This window comes from Calcarisporiella thermophila (assembly GCF_041956535.1).
Source record: "Calcarisporiella thermophila strain CBS 279.70 unplaced genomic scaffold VTP21scaffold_4, whole genome shotgun sequence".
NCBI lineage: Eukaryota > Fungi > Calcarisporiellomycota > Calcarisporiellomycetes > Calcarisporiellales > Calcarisporiellaceae > Calcarisporiella > Calcarisporiella thermophila.
In genome coordinates, this window is record NW_027192194.1 from 53,679 (window position 1) to 76,623 (window position 22,945).

The 22,945-nt window shown below is 40.8% G+C and overlaps 8 protein-coding genes and 1 non-coding gene across 9 annotated transcripts; 1 reads left to right on the top strand and 8 right to left on the bottom strand.

Moving 5' to 3' along the window:
* Nucleotides 1-389: 389 nt before the first annotated feature.
* Nucleotides 390-462, bottom strand: VTP21DRAFT_t42. The gene has a single exon. It is a non-coding gene; the product is annotated as a tRNA-Arg (tRNA).
* Nucleotides 463-1,086: 624 nt separating this feature from the next.
* VTP21DRAFT_8269 (uncharacterized protein) lies at nucleotides 1,087-3,035 on the bottom strand (the record flags this gene model as incomplete). Its single annotated transcript, XM_069399100.1, has 6 exons — nucleotides 1,087-1,376; nucleotides 1,445-1,554; nucleotides 1,627-2,145; nucleotides 2,216-2,341; nucleotides 2,418-2,501; nucleotides 2,566-3,035. The coding sequence occupies 6 exons, from the start codon at nucleotides 3,033-3,035 to the stop codon at nucleotides 1,087-1,089; spliced, it is 1,599 nt and encodes a 532-aa protein (XP_069254551.1).
* A 673-nt stretch (nucleotides 3,036-3,708) lies between these two features.
* On the bottom strand, nucleotides 3,709-4,941 carry VTP21DRAFT_8270 (uncharacterized protein; the record flags this gene model as incomplete). The annotated part of the gene is made up of 4 exons (XM_069399102.1): nucleotides 3,709-3,782; nucleotides 3,869-4,492; nucleotides 4,570-4,839; nucleotides 4,905-4,941. 4 exons carry the CDS (start codon nucleotides 4,939-4,941, stop codon nucleotides 3,709-3,711), a joined length of 1,005 nt encoding a protein of 334 aa, XP_069254552.1.
* An 812-nt stretch (nucleotides 4,942-5,753) lies between these two features.
* VTP21DRAFT_8271 (uncharacterized protein) lies at nucleotides 5,754-6,984 on the bottom strand (the record flags this gene model as incomplete). Its single annotated transcript, XM_069399103.1, has 6 exons — nucleotides 5,754-5,945; nucleotides 6,009-6,104; nucleotides 6,183-6,549; nucleotides 6,612-6,709; nucleotides 6,774-6,904; nucleotides 6,960-6,984. The coding sequence occupies 6 exons, from the start codon at nucleotides 6,982-6,984 to the stop codon at nucleotides 5,754-5,756; spliced, it is 909 nt and encodes a 302-aa protein (XP_069254553.1).
* A 2,239-nt stretch (nucleotides 6,985-9,223) lies between these two features.
* On the top strand, nucleotides 9,224-10,929 carry VTP21DRAFT_8272 (uncharacterized protein; the record flags this gene model as incomplete). The annotated part of the gene is made up of 5 exons (XM_069399104.1): nucleotides 9,224-9,448; nucleotides 9,545-10,260; nucleotides 10,359-10,483; nucleotides 10,579-10,759; nucleotides 10,854-10,929. 5 exons carry the CDS (start codon nucleotides 9,224-9,226, stop codon nucleotides 10,927-10,929), a joined length of 1,323 nt encoding a protein of 440 aa, XP_069254554.1.
* A 1,862-nt stretch (nucleotides 10,930-12,791) lies between these two features.
* On the bottom strand, nucleotides 12,792-17,129 carry VTP21DRAFT_8273 (uncharacterized protein; the record flags this gene model as incomplete). The annotated part of the gene is made up of 9 exons (XM_069399105.1): nucleotides 12,792-13,671; nucleotides 13,749-13,998; nucleotides 14,084-14,777; nucleotides 14,859-15,176; nucleotides 15,250-16,533; nucleotides 16,596-16,781; nucleotides 16,843-16,896; nucleotides 16,974-17,003; nucleotides 17,067-17,129. 9 exons carry the CDS (start codon nucleotides 17,127-17,129, stop codon nucleotides 12,792-12,794), a joined length of 3,759 nt encoding a protein of 1,252 aa, XP_069254555.1.
* Nucleotides 17,130-17,568: 439 nt separating this feature from the next.
* On the bottom strand, nucleotides 17,569-18,435 carry VTP21DRAFT_8274 (uncharacterized protein; the record flags this gene model as incomplete). Its single annotated transcript, XM_069399106.1, has 4 exons — nucleotides 17,569-17,736; nucleotides 17,806-18,050; nucleotides 18,123-18,210; nucleotides 18,313-18,435. The coding sequence occupies 4 exons, from the start codon at nucleotides 18,433-18,435 to the stop codon at nucleotides 17,569-17,571; spliced, it is 624 nt and encodes a 207-aa protein (XP_069254556.1).
* Nucleotides 18,436-19,554: 1,119 nt separating this feature from the next.
* On the bottom strand, nucleotides 19,555-20,714 carry VTP21DRAFT_8275 (uncharacterized protein; the record flags this gene model as incomplete). The annotated part of the gene is made up of 2 exons (XM_069399107.1): nucleotides 19,555-20,543; nucleotides 20,624-20,714. 2 exons carry the CDS (start codon nucleotides 20,712-20,714, stop codon nucleotides 19,555-19,557), a joined length of 1,080 nt encoding a protein of 359 aa, XP_069254557.1.
* Nucleotides 20,715-21,504: 790 nt separating this feature from the next.
* VTP21DRAFT_8276 (uncharacterized protein) lies at nucleotides 21,505-22,437 on the bottom strand (the record flags this gene model as incomplete). The annotated part of the gene is made up of 1 exon (XM_069399108.1): nucleotides 21,505-22,437. One exon carries the CDS (start codon nucleotides 22,435-22,437, stop codon nucleotides 21,505-21,507), a length of 933 nt encoding a protein of 310 aa, XP_069254558.1.
* Between the last annotated feature and the right edge of the window lie 508 nt (nucleotides 22,438-22,945).

Consider the following 22,945-nt stretch of genomic DNA (forward strand, 5'->3'; position numbering starts at 1 on the left):
CACACGTTCTCGAATCTTTTTACGAGTTGGCTTCATAGGTGTAAGATATTGTTAAAAAATAAAAGCATCACCGTTGCAAATAAAAAATATTTAGATGGAATGGTGGAGAAAATATAAAAGTATTTGGGTATCTTTGGCACACATCGGTATTTATAAAGATATCAATTTCCCATAAATTCGGGGTGCTATTCAATGATATCCTAGTTTTACCAGAAATGCATTTATAACCGGGGTAGCGGTTGGAACAGCATATAGTGTAGATCCAACAGTGTTTAATAATGAAGCCGCTGTTATAATATTCCATCCATTCAGGAGATATGAGCATTCAAAGGAAAATTGTTAAAACACGCTGTCACATTTTTCCCTACTTGTATAGGACAAAAAGAGATCGAGCGTACCAGGGGTCGAACCTGGAATCTCCTGATTCGTAGTCAGGCGCCTTATCCATTTGGCCATACACCCTTTGAACCTTATTTTAGAGTTAGTGCAATCCTTTTTATAGAAAAAACTTTTAGCCGAATTCGGGTTGCTGGCTTTTTTATATACGAAAAGTACCATTGAATTGGATTGTGCATTGGCTGAAAGTCGTTGGAAAGGTTTTCTCATTTTCGAGCCATTATATTAGTGGGTAATGGCAAAGTGATTTCAAGTAGAGCCCGACTAAGAGGAATATTTGTATGACCAAATTGAGAAATGTAGGTGGCTTCTAACAAGTAGAGCAGACATCGTTGTGAGGGAAAAATGAATTGAAAAATAGACAATTTTGACTATGTGGCCATTTATAGGGTAATATTGGTGTAACATGTAGAGAAGAGTGGGATGTCAATTCAGCCTATACTGAGCCTATGCTTCTCTTGGCACTCTCAAATTTAGGGAAAAGCGGCGTGTTCCAACCAGCGTTGCAAAGGTTTTTAGAGGGTCATCCACTTAAAAAGATAAATAATTTTTCTCTAAATCAAAAAAGAAAATATACAGCATAATACTATCTCAATAAAAGAGGATGTTTGTGAACGCATATTAATGATGAAGTTTTAAGCAAAATAACTTAGAGAGAGAGTAATAAAAAAAAGGATCGCCACAAATTTTTTAGACACCCTGCACAACTCTCGGCCATGTCTGTCTAATTTTCTCAAAGAGGGCAGGTTTGGTGCGCGCCAAAGCGGCTGGGTCTTCAGCCAGGGCTACGAAGGTGGTAGCATTGCCACTCAAAATAACTCCGCCGAAGATATACATCATCTGAGCTCCAATAATAAAGCAAATGAATATGATGAGGGCGGTGTAAGGGCCATTTTCGCTATTGTTATTGAAGGCTGGCTTTTGAATGAGAAGATAGACAAAGCCTAAAGCTCCCGTTATGATGCCGACAAGTATCGAACCTAATCACAAAAGAAGAGAGTGCTATGAGTACATCTTTTTTTCGCAAAAACTACTATCGTATACACACCCATTCCGACCACATTCCCCACTAAATTGTCATTGATAATGGCCTCAACACCTCGGTCCTTAATAAGAGTCCAAGTGTCCTTAGCCGCTTGCCAAAATGGCTTGCCATACCTGATAAAAAAAGTGATCAAGTCCGAATAAATAAGCCCAAATTAATCGAAGAGGTAAAGCATCCACACTTACATAGCACACTGGATATACGCGTAGGTATTGATAAAGTCCAATGCACCCTCAATGCATGCCAGCAAGCAATCCACCAAGATTAAGCAGAAGGCGCCGCAAGGATTGTCAGTGTCGTGGGCAGCGGAGCGCACCAAAAAGCGTATAGTCTGAAGCAGCGCGATCAGCAAGCCACCGAAACACACGCTTCCAAAGCTGGTAGTCAGAGCCCGCTTCAGGGAGCCGGTGGTGGGATTCTGTGGGCATGTCGGTGTCCCTTGCAAAAAGTAGAAGGCGGAGAATGTGCCCGCCACGGTCATGTGAATGGTGGATTCTATGACTTGCGTGACCCAGTAGAAGCTAAAAACGGAATAGATCATAGCAATGGTTAACCGTGCATCGGTTGTCGTTTGTGTCTTGCCATTGACGGTGGTAGTCGTGGAGAGCCATTGGAATAAGCCTATGATCGTAAAGACCCACCAGACATTATAGGCAACGGTAACAATGAGACCTCCAATTGACACGACAATTGTCCCATAATATCTACAACAAAAGATCGGCCTTGTTAGCACTATGTTCGTGGCGGTTAAAACAAAATGAAGCTATATTTTACTTTCGCATAACTGATGTAACCGTCTCCAGCATTACAACTGCGAAAGGGATTCGTGACCTCCACCAGAACCAACAAAGAGCATAGAGCACACTGAAGACGAAGAATATAGCGCCTCCAATAAAGTTTCTATACAAATATCATTAACACGATTCATTAGTTGACCATTGTTGCAGTAATACAATATATTTTAATTTGCAATTACCTTTTCACGAAAAAAAGTGCTGCAACAACAAACGAGAGAATGATGGAGGCAAGAAATGTAAATTTGATAAAAAATCTGGGGAACCTATCTTGGCCAAATGAGGTGTTGGTTCACGTCAACTGGACAATTTTCGAGCTTTGTCTCATACCTTTGAGCAAGAAGTGTATAGCAAAAGCTGATCACAAATCCTAGTAATACAATCACAAAGAACATCCCAATTGTTCCCCCATCAAGGGATGTTGTCTCTCCTTGTTTCGAGAACAATCCATTTCGAACTGCTGTACTGATTCCAAAGTAGCTCAACACCGCAAATATCACAAGGTGAATCAGGAATAAGATAGTAGCCCATACATCGTTATACTTTGGGGTGATGCTAAACTTTTCATGATTGGGCTGCGGTGGTGGAATTGGCTGAAAATCATTCTGTGGCTGTTGATATTGTGAATGAGAAGAGTAATCGGGAGGAGGATAAGGGCTATAGCTCTGGTTTTGCGGTGGATACGATGGCTGTGTAGGAGGAGGAGGATAGTATTGTTGTTGTGGTGGAGGAGGAGGAGGAGGAGGATAATATGGCTGCTGCTGCTGGTAACCGTTGTTTGGCAGCTGGTAGTACGACATTTTGGAGGTTGGGGAGGAGAGAAAAAAAATTAAAGGAATGGGTCCCTTGAGAATTAAGTGAAAAATAGGAGCTTTAGAGGGACTCCGAATCAAAATCCGATAAAAACAATGCAACCCCGCTTTTGGAAATTAAGCTATGAGGGTTATAGGTTAGGTTACAAGGGGGATTTTTGTCATGTATGTATAAGATCATTCTTCATGAAAAATGGTAGTATTGTATAATCTGTTTTAATATACACTCCTCTGTAGTAGGTAAATATACTAGATGGACTACTTAATCCATTGTTTTATGTTCCTGAAATTAAATGAATAGCTTTCCCTTGAACTTTGTTTCTGTACCTGACATTTATGCTTCCAGTATCAAATTGCTTACAAGCCGACATTCAATTTCTCGAGGTTGCAAGGCTTAGACATGCCGTTGAAAAAGCTTGTTTGGCGGGTGTCTATGAGTTTCTGGAAGGAAACTTCTTAGAATACAACCAGTAGGATTTGAGATTGATCTCACTCAATCCAAGTCGAATGTTTAGGTGAACGAATTGATAACTTCCTTTTTCCTGCTAAACATCCTTTCATAGGCTCTGATGAAATAATTTTATCTTAAACCACAAGTTACATCAATAGCTTCATTTTGGCTTTTCCTATTATTGATATCACTAAGATAAATTTAAACAAATTACTCGCTCTTTCCTTTTGCAGCATCACGCTCTTGCTTGCGGAGTGCACGCTTACGGATGCTGTACAAGAATTCTAGAAAAAAGATGGGGAGAGTAAGAATTAAAAACTATCTCTGATCCAACATATTAGCATAGTAAATTTAAAAAAAAGGTGCTTACTCTTGTTATAGTTGAGCCAGAAGCTCTTCCAGAAAACTCGCTCTAGCACGTAGTTCACCAATGCATGAGAGAAATAGGGAGACGAGCTGTACGGTGTACGAGCACCTCCTCTCAATCCCAGCTTTCCAAGTACCGAGCGAACATAGGGAGCAGGAAGAGGGGTCATGAAGTTGGGACGACGAATCTTGCTCATAGATGACACCACATAGTAAGTATTCACATGCTCTACATCTACTCCGTGCGATGAGAGTTCAGCGCCTAGGGCCTGCGACCACGTGCACAAAAAGGCTTTTGATCCAGAGTAGACCGAAAGATAAGGCGAAGGGGTGACTCCCGAGATCGAACCCTGGTTGATGATGAGGCCACGGCGCTGTTTCACCATATGTTCTGCCACCATATGAGTGAGTTTGAGAGCGGTTGTGATATTAAGTTTGATGATATCATCGATACGTTGCATCTTCTCTTCATGGAATGGAGTTGGGAACTCATGGCTAAGTCCAACATTGTTCACGAGTATACCAATGTCCAGGGTGTCAATGATCCCTTTCAATTCAGTAAAGTTTTCCTCGGTGGCTTTAGCAAAGTCGAAAGGAATGACCTTCACCTGTACACCGTATTTAGATTCTATGAAAATGAATAATTAGTATAAATAAATATCGGACTAGAACTATTCAGTCAGAACATCTCAAAGTTAGACCTACTAATGGTTTCTGCCAGTTCATCCAGTTTTGACTGTGTGCGCGCCAAAATCATCACATTAAACTTGGCCTTTGCAAGCTGAAGAGAATACTCTTTTCCAATACCATCAGAGGCCCCCGTGACGATAGCCCAAGCACCCTTTCCAGCACCATATTTTTTAAGGCTTTTACCTGGAAGAATAAGAGTGTCGAGTAAGAGAATCGCGATTTCATACGCGTAAGATGCAACCACTCCTGCACCAATTAAGGCGAGAGCGGCCAAGAAATAATTGTCTACGCGATTCGATCCAAAATTAATTAACGCTCGTAATAGCCAAAGTGGAAATGATGTCTCTTACTTTCGACCAATTTTACTATATCTTGCACAACACACATTTCAATACTTGTTACGAAGATTGAAATGAGTTATTTTTTTTTTAAATAGAATATTTGAAACTTCGCTATCGACGTCACGAAATTCTCCTCTTTATTAACCGCAATATGCATGAAGGGGTTTCAAATAAATAAAAGATATAATATTGAATTGAATATCGAACAAAATTTCCCAAATTTGACCCTGACAAAGGTTTAGAGATGCTTACGCATAACAATTGAATATGACATGTGATATTAAGCGTGAGAAACGAACAGCTAAACCGTGGCAACACAACTTATTAAGCTATGATTGAGTTAGCTACGTCTATGAATTGAATCACCAGATAAAATATTTGTTAAGAGTATGTTAACAGGAGTGATGAATCTTACGGAATAAAAATATATTAAGGAGGGAGAGCTTGCGAAAATATATTATCATTGACCAAAACGGGTCCCCCTTTCTAAAGTATTATTTAATTACCATGGGCAAATGGGTGCAATAAGAATGAAATCCTTGCCAAATTATCTAAGGTATTCCAAGCGGTCAAGCCGTTCAACATGGAATCCTACAAACTCTTCTCCCCCTCACAAGGATAAAGCTAATTTTTCGCTTTTATCTATTTAGCCTGTGCAATACATAGAAGAGAAAATATATTAAATTCGCTAGCGCGAAGTACATGTAGTATACTAGCAGCTAACTAATCATCGTTTTTGGTTTACAAATCATTTTTCAGTAAGATATCAGTAACAAAAATTGGCAATACATGATAATAAATATGCTAAAATGAGCTAGCACAACAGAGTACACAATTAACTTTGCTCCTCTATCCCACTTAATCAATTGAGTTTACTGTGTCCTTTTTGGATACCCTTTCGACAAACCGCACAATCGCTTCTGTGACCTGCTCATGACTCTCCACTTGCGGGATATGGCCAACCTCAGGTAGACTTATTTGCTGGAAGAAAGTCGCATCGGCGGCCCATTCGCGGAGTATACTTGCATTACCCCTTTTTTCTAGCGCATCCTAAGTAAATTAGAGCTCAAAGAGGTGAATATTATAGAGCATCCAAGAGAATGTCAACCTTACCTTTTCACCAAAGATATTTAGCAGAGCACAATGGAGTTTGCCCAATAAATCTGGCGTGAGAGTGTGATTGATCCCACACACAAATCGTTTGTATACCTATAGGGGAAAAACTAGAGATAAGAATAAAGAAGCACTATATAGGCGATTTAATAGGTAGATTAAACGTAAATTTACCGGTGTCCTTGACTCCTTGTTCCACTTTAACACAGTCTTTTTTACTTCTATATCTTCGGTATAAATCATCCTCTTTACCGATGCCGACTCAAGACCTCCACGTCGATCTAGAACACGCAGTAGATTGAGGATCAGATCTGGTATATAGGGCAAAATCTTCTTTGCACGTGTAGGGGGTAATGCACCGGGAACAGGTGAGACAAAGACAATCCCATGGCAGTTCGAGCTGTATTTGAGGTAAAGAAGGGAAACTAAAACACATCCGTATGAATGGCCGATAAAAATGAGATTTGGGTTCTTGAACTTTTCAAGAGAGAGGATTTTCGATAGATCCTCAACGAGTGACTCGTCGTAATAATCATCCCAGCTACAGTGAAAACCAAAAGCTTGTTAAGATATCTAGTCCAAATGGTAAAATAGTGTATTAACCTCTTCAGAACCGATGATCTTCCACAGCCGACCATATCAACGCATAAACAGTTAGCAACTGAAGAGACGGCAGGCAACTGATGTTGCCACTGTGCTGCCTATAACAAAATGGGTAGGCCAATTAATTGCTCACCTAACCCATAGGCTTGATGTTAATCTTACCTGACCACCTAAGCCATGGACAAAGAGAGCAAGCGGGGCCGCTTTCCCTCGCTCGTGTTCGTGAAAAATAACCCTAAGCCGTTTGCCACCTCCAAGATCAACATATTCGTCATGGGAATCATGCTTAGCCTCTAGTGCAGTCTATTAGTTAGCACGAGAAAAATTTGAACAATGTTAAAAAAAAACCTTGCTGTTCATCCGCTGAACTCATTCTGTGTATCAGAAACACACCCCCGAGCAGTAAACCTGATGCTAATGTTATAAACTCGATTAGCGAAGGCATCTCTCTACACCCTAAGAAAAAACTTTTCTATTATCAATACGATAAAGTATGGCTGCATCCCAATTTTCACGAGACTATTTCGACATATGGAAGATTCCAAACCTGAGCAGATATACTGGATTTAGAAATTGAAGAATCAATAGTATCTGCAGTTATTATATCTTTTAAAATTCGATATATAGAGTAGTAATTTTCGAATTTTTTTTTTTTGCAACCTTTGACTTATCATGAAAAATTTATACTAATCTTATACCAACATATATACCTATTATATCGCGATTTTATCTTCATTATGGCATCCCTTTCAACTTCCAACCTCCATTTTGTTTCTCAGTTTGGTACTATTGTCTTGCCAAATGCTACACTTGAAAATGACAAAGCGTCTTTAAAGGATACTTTATCTTCTCTTTACAGAGCGATTGGACAACATTACTCAATTCTTTTTTTTTTTCGCTAGTAAGAACTAACTAGATTACAGAATTTTGGAGCGAGATTTAAGACAAGCATTATAGTAAGTATTATTTTTAGTATTGAGTACCTATTAATTTAGGTTCGCTTATCCGGGTATAACTATTAATTACCACTAAGTTGGTTAATTAATTGCTCTGCTTTATTTACTTTTACTTTTGTTACTCTCGTGTCAAAATAAATTTTATCAATTCCAAGTTGCGCGTAACCTTTATATTTTAAATCTTTTCATTCTCCTTTCTAAAGATGACTATTATCTCCATTCCCGATCTCAAATCCTGTATGTTCAAAGATCGAGATAACGAAATAACTGAATGGGTGAACGATTATGCAGTTAGTATTGGGTTTGATTTGAGGGTAGAACGCGCAGATCTTATTACTGGAGTCCTCACTGCTCTAACAATATCATATTCACGATCAGGCCAACACAGTTCGAATAACGAAATACCTATGAGAAATTTATCAACAGTGAAATGCGATTATCCTTTCATATTGCGATTTCAATTTTCAAAGGCCGTAAATCCTTTGGTAATATTGAAAATATTAGGGTAGGTTAGTAAAGAAAGTATAATATTTAGAGGAAGGGGATACTTTGAAGATGGTTTTTGGAAAGCAACTACAAGCGACTGTGAATCGATTGCACTAAATATGAACACTCTTAGGAAGGATACTAGCATAGTTATCAGCACTCGAAATTTTTGATATAATATCAAAAAAATTTATATCTAAATGGTTTGACAAATCAAAATTCATATTATTTCCATATCACTGATTCTGTCTGGTTCTTTGTAGAAACCCTCAATTTACCGGCTACTCCCTCGCCAAGTGGAGCAGGATCGATTGGTAAATAACACTATCTTAAATAAAAATAGAAGATTCGTGAGGAACGAGACAAAATAGATAGTTTATGTAGAAATAGAAAATCAAAAAATGGGTCAAAATAGTGCTTTCAAAAACAATAAACATCGAAGTATCAACGAAGTGACGATGAGCAAACATTTCTTGTCATGATGTGTATTTGATGAGATATCTAGTTACACCATTTCTTGATCAAGTAATTGCACTCGTGAGATTTACATTGTATAGAACTGCGTGTTTCAGATTTGTCCGTCATTTTCTCTAGAACGCAAAGCACCATCAATCTCTATGACGCAAAAAAATAGAAAAAAAATTGATCTAAATTAGTTTTAGTAGCCTAATGGATTATCTTTTGACACAATTACTAGTCTGCTTATCGATCACATACACACTAACCTTGTAATTGTCTTGTTGGATGTGCCGAACCTATTGATGAGTCATTAGGCGAGTTGTATTCTCTTGAAGGGTTTTCTAGAGAAGATGAAGAATTAATAAGTGCTTTGATAGGCTATAGCTTGCTTGATGACAAAAAGTGGTACCGGAAAAATAATCTTTGTAGAAATCAAATTGTGGAGATAGAGAAGCTAATCATCCCAATGGAACAAATTAATGACGACCTTATCGGTTACACACTACTAATAACAATCACGGTCAAGGAACTCACGAAAATCCATTTTTGTTTTTGTACCAAAAATTAGTAATACTCACATAACAATGTTTCATTGTAGAGGATTCTTATAGTCGATGGAAATCAGATAAATTCATCGCGATCGCACTGATTATATTCTCGGGTTATCATTGATTATATTTTTTTAACTTCATTATTCGGTACTAATAAAGTATGAGAAGTGAGGAAAATGTACCACTACCAGCAGCGGAACCACAACCCACGCAGGAATTTTCTGAAGAGAAAGACAATATAGCAGTGGCTGAGAAAGGCGAAGCTGAAGATGGGGTTAGTAAGGAGTATCCTCTAGACTCGCTATATGGGTGGTTCGTGGTCGTTGCCGCATTCTTTTTGACCTTTTACCTGTTCGGTTTGGCCACAGGCTGGGGTGTATTTCAGGTAAGCATTTGTAGGCTTCCTAATCTAAGCGAAGCCCTTTCTTTATAATCTCTTATCTTAATTTTTCTTTTCTCTTATTTTGCTCTTACTCCATAGGATCTCTACTCGAAGGACATCTTGCACGATCAGGAATCTCTCCTCTCCATTTCCTACATTGGTAGTCTGAGCATCGGGCTCATGTATGTATTTGGACTCATAAGCGGCATGATCAATAATCGCTTTGGTAATCGCAGCCTGCTTTTGGCAGCCACGGTGATTCAACCATTGGGTTTAATTCTGGCCAGCTTCTCCTCCACATTATGGCAGCTTTATCTCACACAGGGCTTGCTAGTTGGTCTGGGAAACGGCTGCGCATTTCATGGCGGCATCTCTATAATTCCCCAATGGTTTGAACGATATCGCGGACTCGCAACCGGGATTGCGGTTTCGGGCTCAGGGTTTGGTGGATTGGCACTTGCCCCGCTGTCTAGAGCATTGATTGACCGTTTAGGATATCGATGGGCCTTACGCATTCTTGGAATTATCGGCTTTGCAACTTTATTAAGTAGTTTTTTCATCGTACGTCCAAGAGCTTCACGGCCTTCTCATAAGCCGAGTATAATCCATCTTAGTTTCTTTGACATGAGATTTGCCATAGTGATGGTCATCGGCTTGTTTGCGATGCTTGGCTACTGGCAACCCTACTTCATGTTGCCAAGTTATGCTGTCGCCACCACCGGCCTTACTCCCCAGCTTACTGCCATATTTGTCGGCGTTATTTCAGGCGTGGCCTCCGTGTTTCGAATTGTGTTAGGAGGGTGTGCAGATTGGCTGTAAGTAAACTTTGTGATTGATTCTCTCAGACTAAGCTATATCCGAGGTTTGATATCTCTTTCTCGTTTTACTCATTCTTTTGGTTTTTCGCATGTAGAGGTTATACTAATGTACTCATGGGCTCACTGTTATTATCTACAATATCTATCCTTATTTTTTGGGTGTTCGCAAAATCATTCGCGTTTTTTGTCATTTTTGTAATCCTCTTTGGTGCAAGTTCAGGTATATTTTCTTGAAGTTCGCCCTTTCCGGTTTCATTTTCAGGTCTAGTAGAAAGCTTATCGATATCCCTCAATACTCTCTTCATCTTTTCTTAGGAGGATTTACAAGCTTATTCCCAGTGATTGTTACTGAGCTCGTCAAACCGGAGGATACCCCCACAGCAATGGGCTTAGCTTATTTCTCTTTTGGAGTGGGCAGCCTATTAGGGCCAGGGTTCTCAGTGTTATTGAAAGCCTCTAATGGAGGAGATCTTGGAAGTATTCTATTTGCTGGAAGGTAAGTATTCTAATGGCGGTACATCCTTGATGTAGCACTCTTTTTTATTGCCACATAGCCAATCTTATCTTTTTTTTTCTCTTCTTCGTTCTAGTGTCTCTTTGGTGGCGACCATAGCTGCATTGGGTTTACGGTATTTAAAGAGTCATCGGATCCTTGCAAAAGTTTAAAGTAGTATGGAGTTGTTTTTTTTTGCAAAAGATATTAAAGAAGTGGTTACAAACTGGCATTTTATTTATCTGTACTTATAAAGCTTCACCTACAAGCTGAAATAAATTAATATTTTACTTTCAATACCTCTAACTTTTATTTTGAAGGATTTCAACTCTGATTCAGATATGCTGAATTTAGAATTCGACGAATCTAAGTATCAGAGACATCTGCAGTTGTTAATATTCCCTTAAATGATTCAACATTCAAAGAAATAATTTACGAAGTCTTTTTTCGCATTTCTTAACTTTTCACTATCAAAATTTTTGTTGATTTATTGTATCCATTATTTGATTATGGCAATAGGCTGATGAACAATCTGTTGTTTTAGTTGTACAATATTTCCACAGCGGAAGCTGACTACCTATATTATAATAAACACTAACTATCGAACTTAACATTAATTATAACAAAATAATAAGTTAGAAGAAAAAATAAGATTATAAAAACAAGTGGGAAAAAAAGTTAGTTCGTACTCAATATATCTTACAATCCGTTCTATGCAATAATAATTAATTAAGCATTTAAAATAAAAAATTTTAATATAGATAAATGGCAAGCATAGTGGGAAAATAGCATACATGAGATAGCTGTGGGTTTTAAGAGAGAGATGCTTCATTAGCACTTGAAATTTGACCTTTAGAAGAAGGTTTAGCTCATATAGCAAATGAGGATAGTTGTTAGGCCACAAACTTCGCTACCGACAAATGTCAGTGGAGGTGGGAGATGATATAAAATCCACAACTACGGGATATACAATTGAAGTTCAAACAGAAAGAATGGATAAACTATAGTATAAGTTTATATAAATTTATATAGTAAAGGCTCCATCGAGAACAGAACTAAAACTTGATGCATAGCCATATTCACAAATCTTTGAATATGAATTTAAAATCGCCTTTGTGAATGTGCTATTTAACCTTTAGACTGTCGCCTAATGCCGATTGCCATACTGGTAATTTTTGCTACTCAAAAGGAGCAAGTTGCATACATGGACATTTCGATTGTATTAACGGCATACTTGCTTGGCTAAAGTGGGTAGAGTTAATAAAGCTGATCATCACCTTTAACTTGCAAACTCTGAATAGTTTGCTCCAACAAATATTATGAACTCAATAAACTCCCAATATTCAGTCTTTCGGGAAAGGATGCAATGATAATACGGTTATTGCACAAGCAGTTGAGATTGCTGACCCGGTGAGTACTGCTACGGAAATGGAATACGTCTCGACGATGATTGAAAGATGCTGCAGAATCGAGGTGATGCCGAGAAATTTAACCCAATTTTATATTACTACTTGAAGTTGACCGTCGGAGTTGCTATCCTCCTAAATGCATCTATTCAAAACAGTGTTAACTAAGAGTCGATAAGCTAGCGTAATCTCTAAGTGGCAATAAAAAAAAAAAGACAGTGCTATATCTTTCTGTGCCTACTCATGGTGCCCTTTGAAAAATTAAGAACAAAGAGATAATATACAGCATTTTGGATATGTTATAATAGCTGTGATCTACTAGATATCATATGGAGCATTCCTAAGCTATTAACTCTTATTGAATGAGCTATGTCTGATGTACTGTATTTACCAGGTTTATCGTGAGATTTAGCAGGGAATGTCGGGAGGGTATTGTTTGCCAATAATTTAATTGATCGTGTTTTTTAGAGTTAGTATCATTCCGAATGCATCTATTTGGAGCATTAAGAGTTGGCAATAGCTTCGCCAACTCTTGGTGGTATTATGAAAAATAAGCAATGCCATATCTTATTATTAATAACAGACAATAAAGACATAAGATGTATATGTAAGTAAAATAGTCCCTTTCATCAGTTCCTCTTCTTCTTTCCACCCACAAATGATATATTGGACTTCTTCTGCCCCTTTCTTGGCATCACCTTTCCAAGCGGTACATATGCATAGGGATCCGGGCGGCCCTTCTTTTTAACATCACCCGCAGCGTGCTTGGCCTTGTACTCCTTGCCTAACACTTCATTCTGCTCTTTGCCCTTTCCTCCGGCTTTCTTTCTCCGCTTTCCGTCCTCTCTATCTTCGTCAATATTCATGTCATCGTCGTTCCTTCGGCGCTTATTGAATTTGACACGATTGCCTTGCCCTCGAGTAAATCCATCGGCACTCCGTACGGCCTCCAGATAATGTCCTTCTGCTTGTGCCTCAGCGTCGTCCTCCATTACGGCTCCTGTAGAGGCTTCGCCCTCCTCGTCTTCATCTCGGATCACCAGCCTTCCATCACCGGACTCTACGAATCCATCGCTGTTCTTTTTCATGTTCTTTTGGCTCGACGGTTTGTTAGCCATCACGCGAGAAACCACATTTCTATCCAGGAAATCAAGGGGCTCATCTTCTCCCTCCCGAATAAATGCATCTCCTCCCTTATTCTTCCCTCCCTTTTGCAACTTTTCGCCCTTCAAGCCCTGCTTTTTACCCTTTGGGGCAGGTGGTTGGTGGGTGATTTCCTCATCGGATTCAATCTCACTCTCACTCCCATAGAGCGCATCTTCATAAGCACTGTTGAAAGTTTTACCAACTTGACGGCTTTCCATTCTCTCATCCTCGTCATTCGAGGCATCACCTTCATCCATTTCCATTGCCTGGGATTTCTTCCGTTTGGCACGCTCACGGCGCTTCCGAATATTCACAATAAGTTTACGGTCAGACTCGGGTATTTCGCGGTCAATAGCTTCATATCTAAAAAATCACAATATGACAACACGATAAATACATCAAATGCTTGGCGTGGGTGTGACAAAGGTAAAGAGTATTACCCGAAGCGTCGAATAAGCCGCTCGAAAATATGCCTCACTTTCACCTTGAAGTGGCTCTTGTGTTCATGGCTCCACTTTAAGAGTCCCGTCACCAGCTGAGGCAAATGTGGGCGGACTGCCTCCACCGGAAGGGAGACAGTGGATACTTTGACGAATCCAAGAGCCGCTTTTACAATTTCACGGTTGTTGGATTCAATAAAAAGTTGCATTGTCTGAAGAAGCTCGTCAATAAGCGAAGGCTCCATGTCATCTTGATGATGCCATTGGGAAATGAGACACAATAAAGCTTGATTAGTATAAACATTTAGACAGGCGCTGGCTAAATAGTCTTATACCTTTAAATTCGAATAGCAAGCGCGACAAGGAAGCAATCGTCGCACTGATCATATGAGGAGTGCTACCCGCAAGACCAGCGGTGACCATCATGAAATACTCTCTAATAGTTGCGGCAGTATCCGGCATATTCTCGTCCATATCAACCACCTTGCTTTGCACAACTGTCCCACCGGCACGCATTTTCTCTCCCATTTGAATGAGCAGGTCGTAAGCGAGGAGTCGAGCACGTTCGTTCACCTCTTTGGTGGAGACAACGGCTTCACTGAGGATAGAAGGGATAAGGTGAAGATCTTCAGAGGGAAGCAGTTTGACGCAGTGGGTGAGAGTGATAAGTCTTTCTTTTCGTGCAGAAGGGGTGGCATTCATGGTCGCATCAAGTAACTTGGCCTGCCAGTCCTCAATTCTCTTAAGCAAAACTTCTCTTCCCCGCTCGCTTTCTGCAATCTTATTAAGTGCCTTGTAAGCCTTCTTTTGCAGAACTGAATCTTCCTCCTGGGCCAAGAGTGGCACAACTTGCTCGTACAAGGATTCGAGACTATCACTATCCAAGTGCATGGCCATTCCAGTAGCAAGATCTAACATAGTATGGGCCACAGGTGGTAACGCGGTGGGGTCATTGGCGGGTGCAGGGGTGTGGGCCGATAGTGCTTGTTGTAAAAGTGAGGCCACCTTCTTAAAGGTCGCATTAATTTCCTAAAGTTTAAAATCAAAGTAGATTGAGAGTCAGGACAGCTAGTTCTCCTCACAAAAGACCAAAGTTTCTCGGTCGCATACCTGCTCTGAAGTGATGCTCAAGTAGACTCTAATCACTTCCAATACGAAACCACGGTAGGTAGGAAGGGACTGGCTGAATACATTGAAGAAAACGGCCAGAAGATTTGTGGCAAGTTTGCTCAAATGCTTGAGTCCATTTTCAGCCTCCTGTCGCGTGATATGGTAGCGGCGTTGGATCTCGGCGTCCTCTAACTTGGAATTGACAAGCTCACGGTGTTTCTCAACGAGCAACTGTAGTGCCTGACAGAGAGCAGCTCGGAGTTCGGGCTTCTGATAAAGAGCGTTGCTGACGCGTTCACCAAGTACTTTGGTAAATGCCTTAATAATTCCAAGACCAGAATGGGGGTTAATTGATGGCTAAATAATAAAGTTCAAAATTAATCTTTCTTACCGAGGGGAGATCAGTAGTATAAGTGCAGAATCCTGGAAGAAGTCCCCATATTTGAGCTTCTAGGGTCTCATATACTTTAGCTTCAATGGCCCTCCCTTCATTTGCAAAATGCTCAGCCTTTGTGGCCAGCCTATCTGCCAGAGGAATCAGTTCTTCAACAAAATATGCCAGCTCCGTATTCTGCACGTTGTCATTCAACAAAGGAAGAAGCCATGCTCGTCCTACTTGATTCTTTTCTCCCGGGTTCTCAATGTTGAGAGGTAGGACCTCAAGAGTGCGTCGCGGGCCCATGTACTGGATGGCAGAGCCAATCGCTTGTTCTAGCTCAGTTTTGTGGGGGAACTCGGGAGTACGCAGTTCGTCCATTAACGCAAGCACGCCGGCCAGAAGAGAAGTGCGGCCCAAGCGTTCAAAGAGGGATGGAATCACGACAAGAATACTACCCCAGGCGTCACGATAGCGGAAGCTAAGTCCTTGTTCTACTAGACCCACCATCTCGACCAGACCTTCACTACCTTTGCTCGGCGTTTTTTTACTCTTTTTGCCCTTTTCCTTTTTACTCTGAGAGGCAACAACCTCATCTATGTTCGCTATCATCTCGTCAGTAATGCAGCCTGCAAGAGCAATAAGACATTTAGCTGTGGCCTTATTAATGGTTTCGTTCTCCCCTAAAAAGTTCTGGAAAATTTGTGTATATAGTGCGGGAATTTCTTTAGCCACAGTTTGGGGATCATGTCGTGCGTAAGAGGGATATCCGCGACCGATCACTTCAAGCCATGCCGGCATAAGTTGCACGTCCTGTGAGCTTGGACATAAATCCCTTACTGCAGACAACGCAATAGCCAATTTTTGGGCCTCCCACTCCACTTTCTCGCTAAACATAGCCTCAAATACGCCAAAGGCCGCCATGGTTAGAAATGGGCTGTTGAGTTTCGGCAGTCTCAACAGGGTTTCACTTAGTTGAGCAAGATGACTTGTGGGCCATGCCTCAACCACGGTTTTTAGCAGGGCAAGAGCATGAAGTGCCGATTGGGGATCTTTTTTAGATACCTCCTGTAGCACCTTTAGGAAAAAGTCGGCGGTCATAGGGGCTGCCGGATGCTGGGCAGTTGGTGGTGGTGGTGTAGCGAGGATCTGACGAATGGCATCGTGCGCGCGTTTGCGGGGTTTAGGCCGTGGGTCAACGGAGAGGAGAAGTAAGGCCTGAAAGGCTTTTTTTGTGGTTGGTTGGTTCCACGTAGAACTATCTTGAGCAATTAGAAGGACTTCAAGGCATGCTGTTGCCTAAACATATTCATATTAGTAAATTATTCTATTTATTGTGAGTATGGCTAATCTAATTATACCGATCGCACGACTGCTGCCTCCGATTGCTCCTTCTCCAATGCTTTTATGAGTATGGATACAAGTTCAGTAAATCGGCTGCGAAGTACGGGTTGTGAAAGATTAGGAAATACAATCGCGAGGAGATAGAGAATTGAGGAGGTTATGATGTTATCGACATCGAAATCTTGTTCTGCAAGAGTTGTCATCTATAACAAAAATGAAAAATTGAAGAAGGCTAACTCGATTCAAGTATACAAGCATACAAACCATGGCAGCAAAGTAAGCTGTTGGAGAAAGCTCAACGCCTTTTTCTCTAAGCATCTAGGAAAAGGGGCCCAAGAAAAATAATTAGATTAAACGCTTGAAATACATTAGCTAAATGAAAATTGATTTCCTACCTCTTCGATTCCAACCAGCGTGGCAGCAATCTTGATTAAAAGTTAAAGGAGCTTAGTTATCTTAAACATTAATCATCATACTAATCACTATACCTGCTTCTGATTCTCAAGCCCAGAATTTAACTGGGTTCTTATCTTCGCAAATTGCTCCTCCATCTTGTGATTAATATAATTAAAGATGTTAACATGTAAAGAGTAGAGCTGCTATAACACGAAATTTAACGGTCACATTGTTGTCGAAAATTTACCCAATTAGTGATGCCGGGTGTGACTGCAAAATATAATTCAAAGAAATACACTCTTTTAATGATAATCAAGGGGAGGGAGAGTGGAGCACTTCGTTATTGATGCAAAGTTATTAGAAAGACATAGCATTTGCCGGACAAACAAGACATGAAAATATGGGTGATGCACATAAAGATATATTCATCGTAATCCCAGCCGTTGATCGATAAAGAAACCAGTAACTGATAAAATCTAAAACTACTTAAATACATGAACTTTGAAGGGAGGAGAATGACGAGGACACAAAAAAGCTTTGAATAATGAAAATAAAAAAGAGAGAAAATTGGAGATACGACTCGAGAGAAATTCACTAAACAATCAGACAAGATTGTTTATGATGCACTTCATTTCCACCTTTCGCCTTAGCCTGGAGCGCAACAAGCGCCGACTGTTCAAAGCACTCATGAACCCCGCGATTGTGCATTGCTGAGCATTCAAGATATCGCATTGCATTGATGTTCCGAGCGACTGTGACCCCCTATTATTGAGACAATGGACATTTATTGTGTTCCGACATTATATTAAGTTGGCTAATGATTAACCTTACCTCGGTGTAGGTTACAGGGTGATCCCCAAATCGTGCCATACTCTTCATGGTTGCCTCATCTTCTCGCAAATCGCATTTGAGTGCTACGAGAACTACCTTCACGCCAGGGCATTGTTGCAGAATCTCCTTCATCCACTTACTGCTGCAATTCTCAAGCGAATCGCGGTTATCCACAGAGAAACAAAGCATGATGACATGCGTATCAGCGTAAGACAAAGATCGAAGGCGATCGTACTCCTCTTGCCCTACACGAAAATGAATGAAAAGTTCAAATCCTGCATCAATGAATGGATTCCAAAGAAATGCATCCTATATACCCGCTGTATCCCAAAGAGAAAGCTCCAGCGTTTTGCCGTTGATATTCGTCTCATGTACGTAATTTTCGAATACCGTCGGTTCATATATCTATATAAATATATATACACCCACACATCTATATTGTATTAATTGTTTCAATGCATGGACATTGTCTCGAACGCATGCCGAAATAATACTAATGATATAGACCTGTGGAAAATAGCCTTTCACGAACACATTCAATAACGACGTCTTTCCACATGCGCCATCCCCCACTACTACAATTTTTCTGTACACGGGTTTTGCGCCTCGACACTTCAAAACAGTTGCCATTAGATAATGTTTAAAACCAGAAGGTTGGAGTGAAGATGAAGAAATTCAAATCATATACAAAATGACAGACAATGAAAAAATGCAGATGAGCTAGTGGTGAAGTTAAGAAGATAAAAATGGTATCCAAATGAAATAAAATGCTAAATCATGCATAGATAGTGGATCTTCTCCTCCAACGCTTGCGCACCGAAAGCGAAGGCGAAACTCAAAACGTCATCAGAGTTGTTTGATGTAAAATTTGACGCGTAGCGGTGATCGATCTCTATAATAAAATTTCAAACGAATAGGGTAGCAATATTTCTATTTTTAACAATAGGATTTTCAACTATTTTGCCTGCTTGTTCCTGATCTTATTTTTCTAACGGCAGAGCAAAGATGTGCTACCAGATCGTAGCAAACGATGAATCCATGCTTGTGAATCCCCACCCCAGGCGTGTCACGCTAGGAGATATTTGTCTAATCATTACAGCGGGCTTATACCATTTAGCAATATGCGGTCTATCATTTCATTATAAGTTCCAATGACTTGGCGATCAGGAACTACCAGTTACCAGTAATACGTGAAAAGGGTCATTTTGAAGCAATTTTTTAGTTTGAGCGCTCACACCAAGCACAGTGAAGGTCGCCTGTGCAAGACAGAGTAGCTGTCTCATCTCCAGAAAAGCTGTACTTAGATCTTTCTGAGTATCCAGATATGGTATGGAGTCACAGTTAAGGCGGATAGTCTAATATTCGAATATTCCATTAAAAAAATAATTCTCTCGCATATCTGTTGCTGAATTCAATTTGAGCTGACATTACGCCCTTGGCGTACTTTATTTCTGCAGCTTGCAATTTTGGTGAGCGGCTATAAGTATTACAAAGTCAAGCTTTCCTGGGAAAAGCTGCTATAATTTCTAGCCATTTATATAAAACCCGCGATGCAATTATTATGTATGACGTATATTCGGATTCGGTGCCAACAAGGCTCTACAAAAAAGGGGGAAAACTTTCTGGTTTATACAACCTCCAGTAATCTTTGACGCGCATCAATGATTGAAAATTTATTAAAAAGATTGCAAGGCAAAACACACAAAAACACGGAAAAAACGTCAGAATATATGCCATCATTTTCTATTTCTAATTCTTCATCTCCTCTGCCTTTTGATTGAACAGCTTCTCCGCATCTTGCCACACCCGCGCGTTCTCTCTATCCTTGAGTTGGATTAGAGCGGGTAGCAAATCCCGGGTGAATGCCTCGCTGCACTCTCTTGGCAAGAGCGTAGGCAAATGATCTATCGAAATCACATCTACATCCCCGGCTTTCACTGAGGGCTCATCGAAGGTTGTATTCACCGAGTAGATGGGGATGGGGTTGTGGGGATTGGTCGTATCACATGACACGTCTACCACCACGGCCAATTCCTTCTTTCTATCGAGCATCTCGCGTGTCACAAACGGCGGAATAGGAGTTGCAAGGTAGATGCAGTTGACAAATACGTCCACATCCAGGATCTCAGAGAACGGCCCCCCCGCTTTCGTCTCTTCCAGATCCCACCGGAGAAGGTTCTCTTCAGGGATACCCGCCTTCCTTGCAAAATCGCAAGCGCCGGTCCCGCATCGTCCCAACGCACCCATCACCATCACTCGTGGCAATCGACCCTTGACTTCAGCTGCACGTTTGATCCGCTCCCCAACACTCTCGATGAATTGGTCCTCGCTAGGATAGGGTCTTGCGGGTGGGAAAGTCTCTCTCAGCTGACGGTAGGCCCACAGGTCCAACCCCATCCCACAACCAGCAAACCCTGCATGATATCCAAAGGCCGCGATCCGTCGTCCCTTCTCATCGTGTAGGAACTCCAAGTCCAGAATGGTTCCTCCCCCTTGAACGAAAGGCGACATGACCTCGCGCCACCCACGTTGATTCTTGAAACAGTGTGCAAAATAAATGTGCGTATGTGAGATGGGTGAGGGGTCATTCTCGGGCAATTCCTTGAGGCCAATAATGTAGGCATCGTGAGGAGCGTCGGTCTTCCAAGAGAGGGTTGGGACAAGAGTACAGCCAAGCTGTTCATATTCCGAGTCATCAAAGATACGCTGGTCGGAGCGTTCTACGGTGATCTGGAAACCTGAAAAGAAGAAAGACACGCAGCCCGTTAGTAAATCAGATGGCCTGCATCTTTCCCTTGCTCGAAAAATATAAGCGTACCATTTTCTAGCAGTTTTTTGCAGGTAGTAGGAGTAAGCGCCGCACGGTATTCAAGCGGCTTGGTTTCAGCACGTAACCATAGGTGAACCATTGTGTGTGTTTGAGTATGATATCGAAGCACTAGAAAGATGAAGAGTGTGGGAAAAATGAGGAAGAGAAGAAAAGCTGTGGAAAACGACAAGCAGCAAGCATTGCCTTTTAACGAATTGGGATGAGATTGATTATCGACTGGATAATTTTTTGATTCAGACTGTATCAAATCTATAGATGAGTGACTGTTCAGATCCTAGATGAGGGACTGCCCAGATCAGAGATGTGGACCCAGATAAATCTTCAGTGATCGTTCCGAATTCGAAGCCAGTTGAGGGGCTGCTAGTTGCGAGATATTAGAGTTGAAGGAAGAGTGGAGGTATCATAAAAAGCAAGTCTTTGTTTATATGCTTCCTCGTTGGTACCAAGTCCAAAATGCCGTTTTGAAGTATCGCATTCTAAGCCAAGTAATAATATTCAAAATGGAGATGAAGCCAGTAGAAAAACTTGATATCAAATTACAGTTAGTGAGCGAGCTACTTTCAAAAATCTTAGTAGAGTCAGCTATATCATATCAAAATTTCAGATTGCATGGCAACTTCTCACATCTAAACATGGCAGCATGTTTGATTTTGGTTTAATAATATAATGTTCCCTGCCATCGATACAAGAGGTGCCTACATACTCATTAGTATAAATGGACAACTTCACGCCCATTGGGAAGCAATTGTGTGTGTTAGATGAAGTGCAACTTGAACCGACTGACACATCCCTTGCCCGAATACTGGGTGATGCTCTACCTTTTCTAGAAATACCTTTATTATCATAAAAACACATTCAATGTACTTAATTTACAAGTATTTATCCAAAAATTGATAGGTGGGCGCCAAGAGGGCATTGAATTCGGGATGTTCCGCATCCATATAGTAGTCGTAAACGTGGTCTTTACCCTCTGCAACTAAGAATTCATGAATAACATTATTTTTTTTCAATACTTCTACAAGTCGCAAAGACTGCGTAAATGGTACTATCGAATCCTTAGTCCCATGAAGCACAAAGGTTGGGGGAAAATCTGATGTAATGTGCTTCTCTGGCAACCATGGGGCAAGCAACTGAGAATTGGAATCCTCACTTGGATCGAAACCTAATACATGTTCTGCCCAAATGCCCTTCTGAACTATACTTGAGAGCAGCAGAGACCTACGTTCATCGCTGTACATCTTTCCATCTTTTGCTGTAATGGGAACACCAGTTAAGACACGTTCAGAGTACAATTCTCTGATCTCTTCATCTGACAGTTCCTTTGAAGCACCATAAGAACCAAGTTTCTTAGTTATGTCTGCACAGCCGTAGTAATCGACAATGACTTTTGGTTTTGGAGAGAACCTGTACCCTGCAATCAGGGCAAGCATCCCTCCTGCAGAAGCACCAAAAACCGCCACACGGGACAGATCCAAGGGGCCGAATTGTTTTGGACCTTCTTGGTGCAACCACTTCCAAGCGTCTTCACAATCAGACCAAATCTCACTAAACTTGACCTCAGGGGCAAGACGATGGTCGATGGAGATGAGCATCCAGCCACGATTAGTAATCTGCTCAATTAATGCGGGGCCAAACGTCTCACGATCTCCTCTGATGAATGCTCCGCCATGCATGTAGAACACGACCGGACGACCGGCTTCTGAAACAGATGTAGTTTTTGAGATATAAACATCAGCACAAATCGGTAGGTCGCCAACATTCTTGTAAGTGACGGTAGTTTTGGTGTGGTTGCTGGAGGCCATTTGAAACGTTATTTGTTAGTCTTTTAAGGTTAGAGTAAGACTTCCAAGTCTGAGGAGGAAATAATTTGATAAGAGCTTTATATAATTTCTCGCGTGGCAACTCTGAGTCTGAAATGCTGATGTCAAGGAGGACTCTAGGTTTACCTTATCGAAGATCTATTCAACCCATAAAAATGGGCGGGTTAAAACTACAATCATTTGTATACGACTGGTTAATATTAATGGCTAATGAAAACAAGCATGGTAAAATAATGCTAAGACAATATTCTAACTTTATACTAATGCAAAATGAAGTGAAATCATAGCCTCACGGCGGTAAAATTGCGGTAGAACGTTATTAACGTTTGAGTCAATCCCTACAAAAAACCCGTCTGGTGAAAACTGCTAGAAAACGAATAGGAGCATGTAGAAAAGGTGGAGGAGGTTCGCGATTCCCTATAATTTTTCAACAATTTCACTATAATTTGTAGACTCCTCTCCCATTATTAATATCTTGAAAAATAGGTGA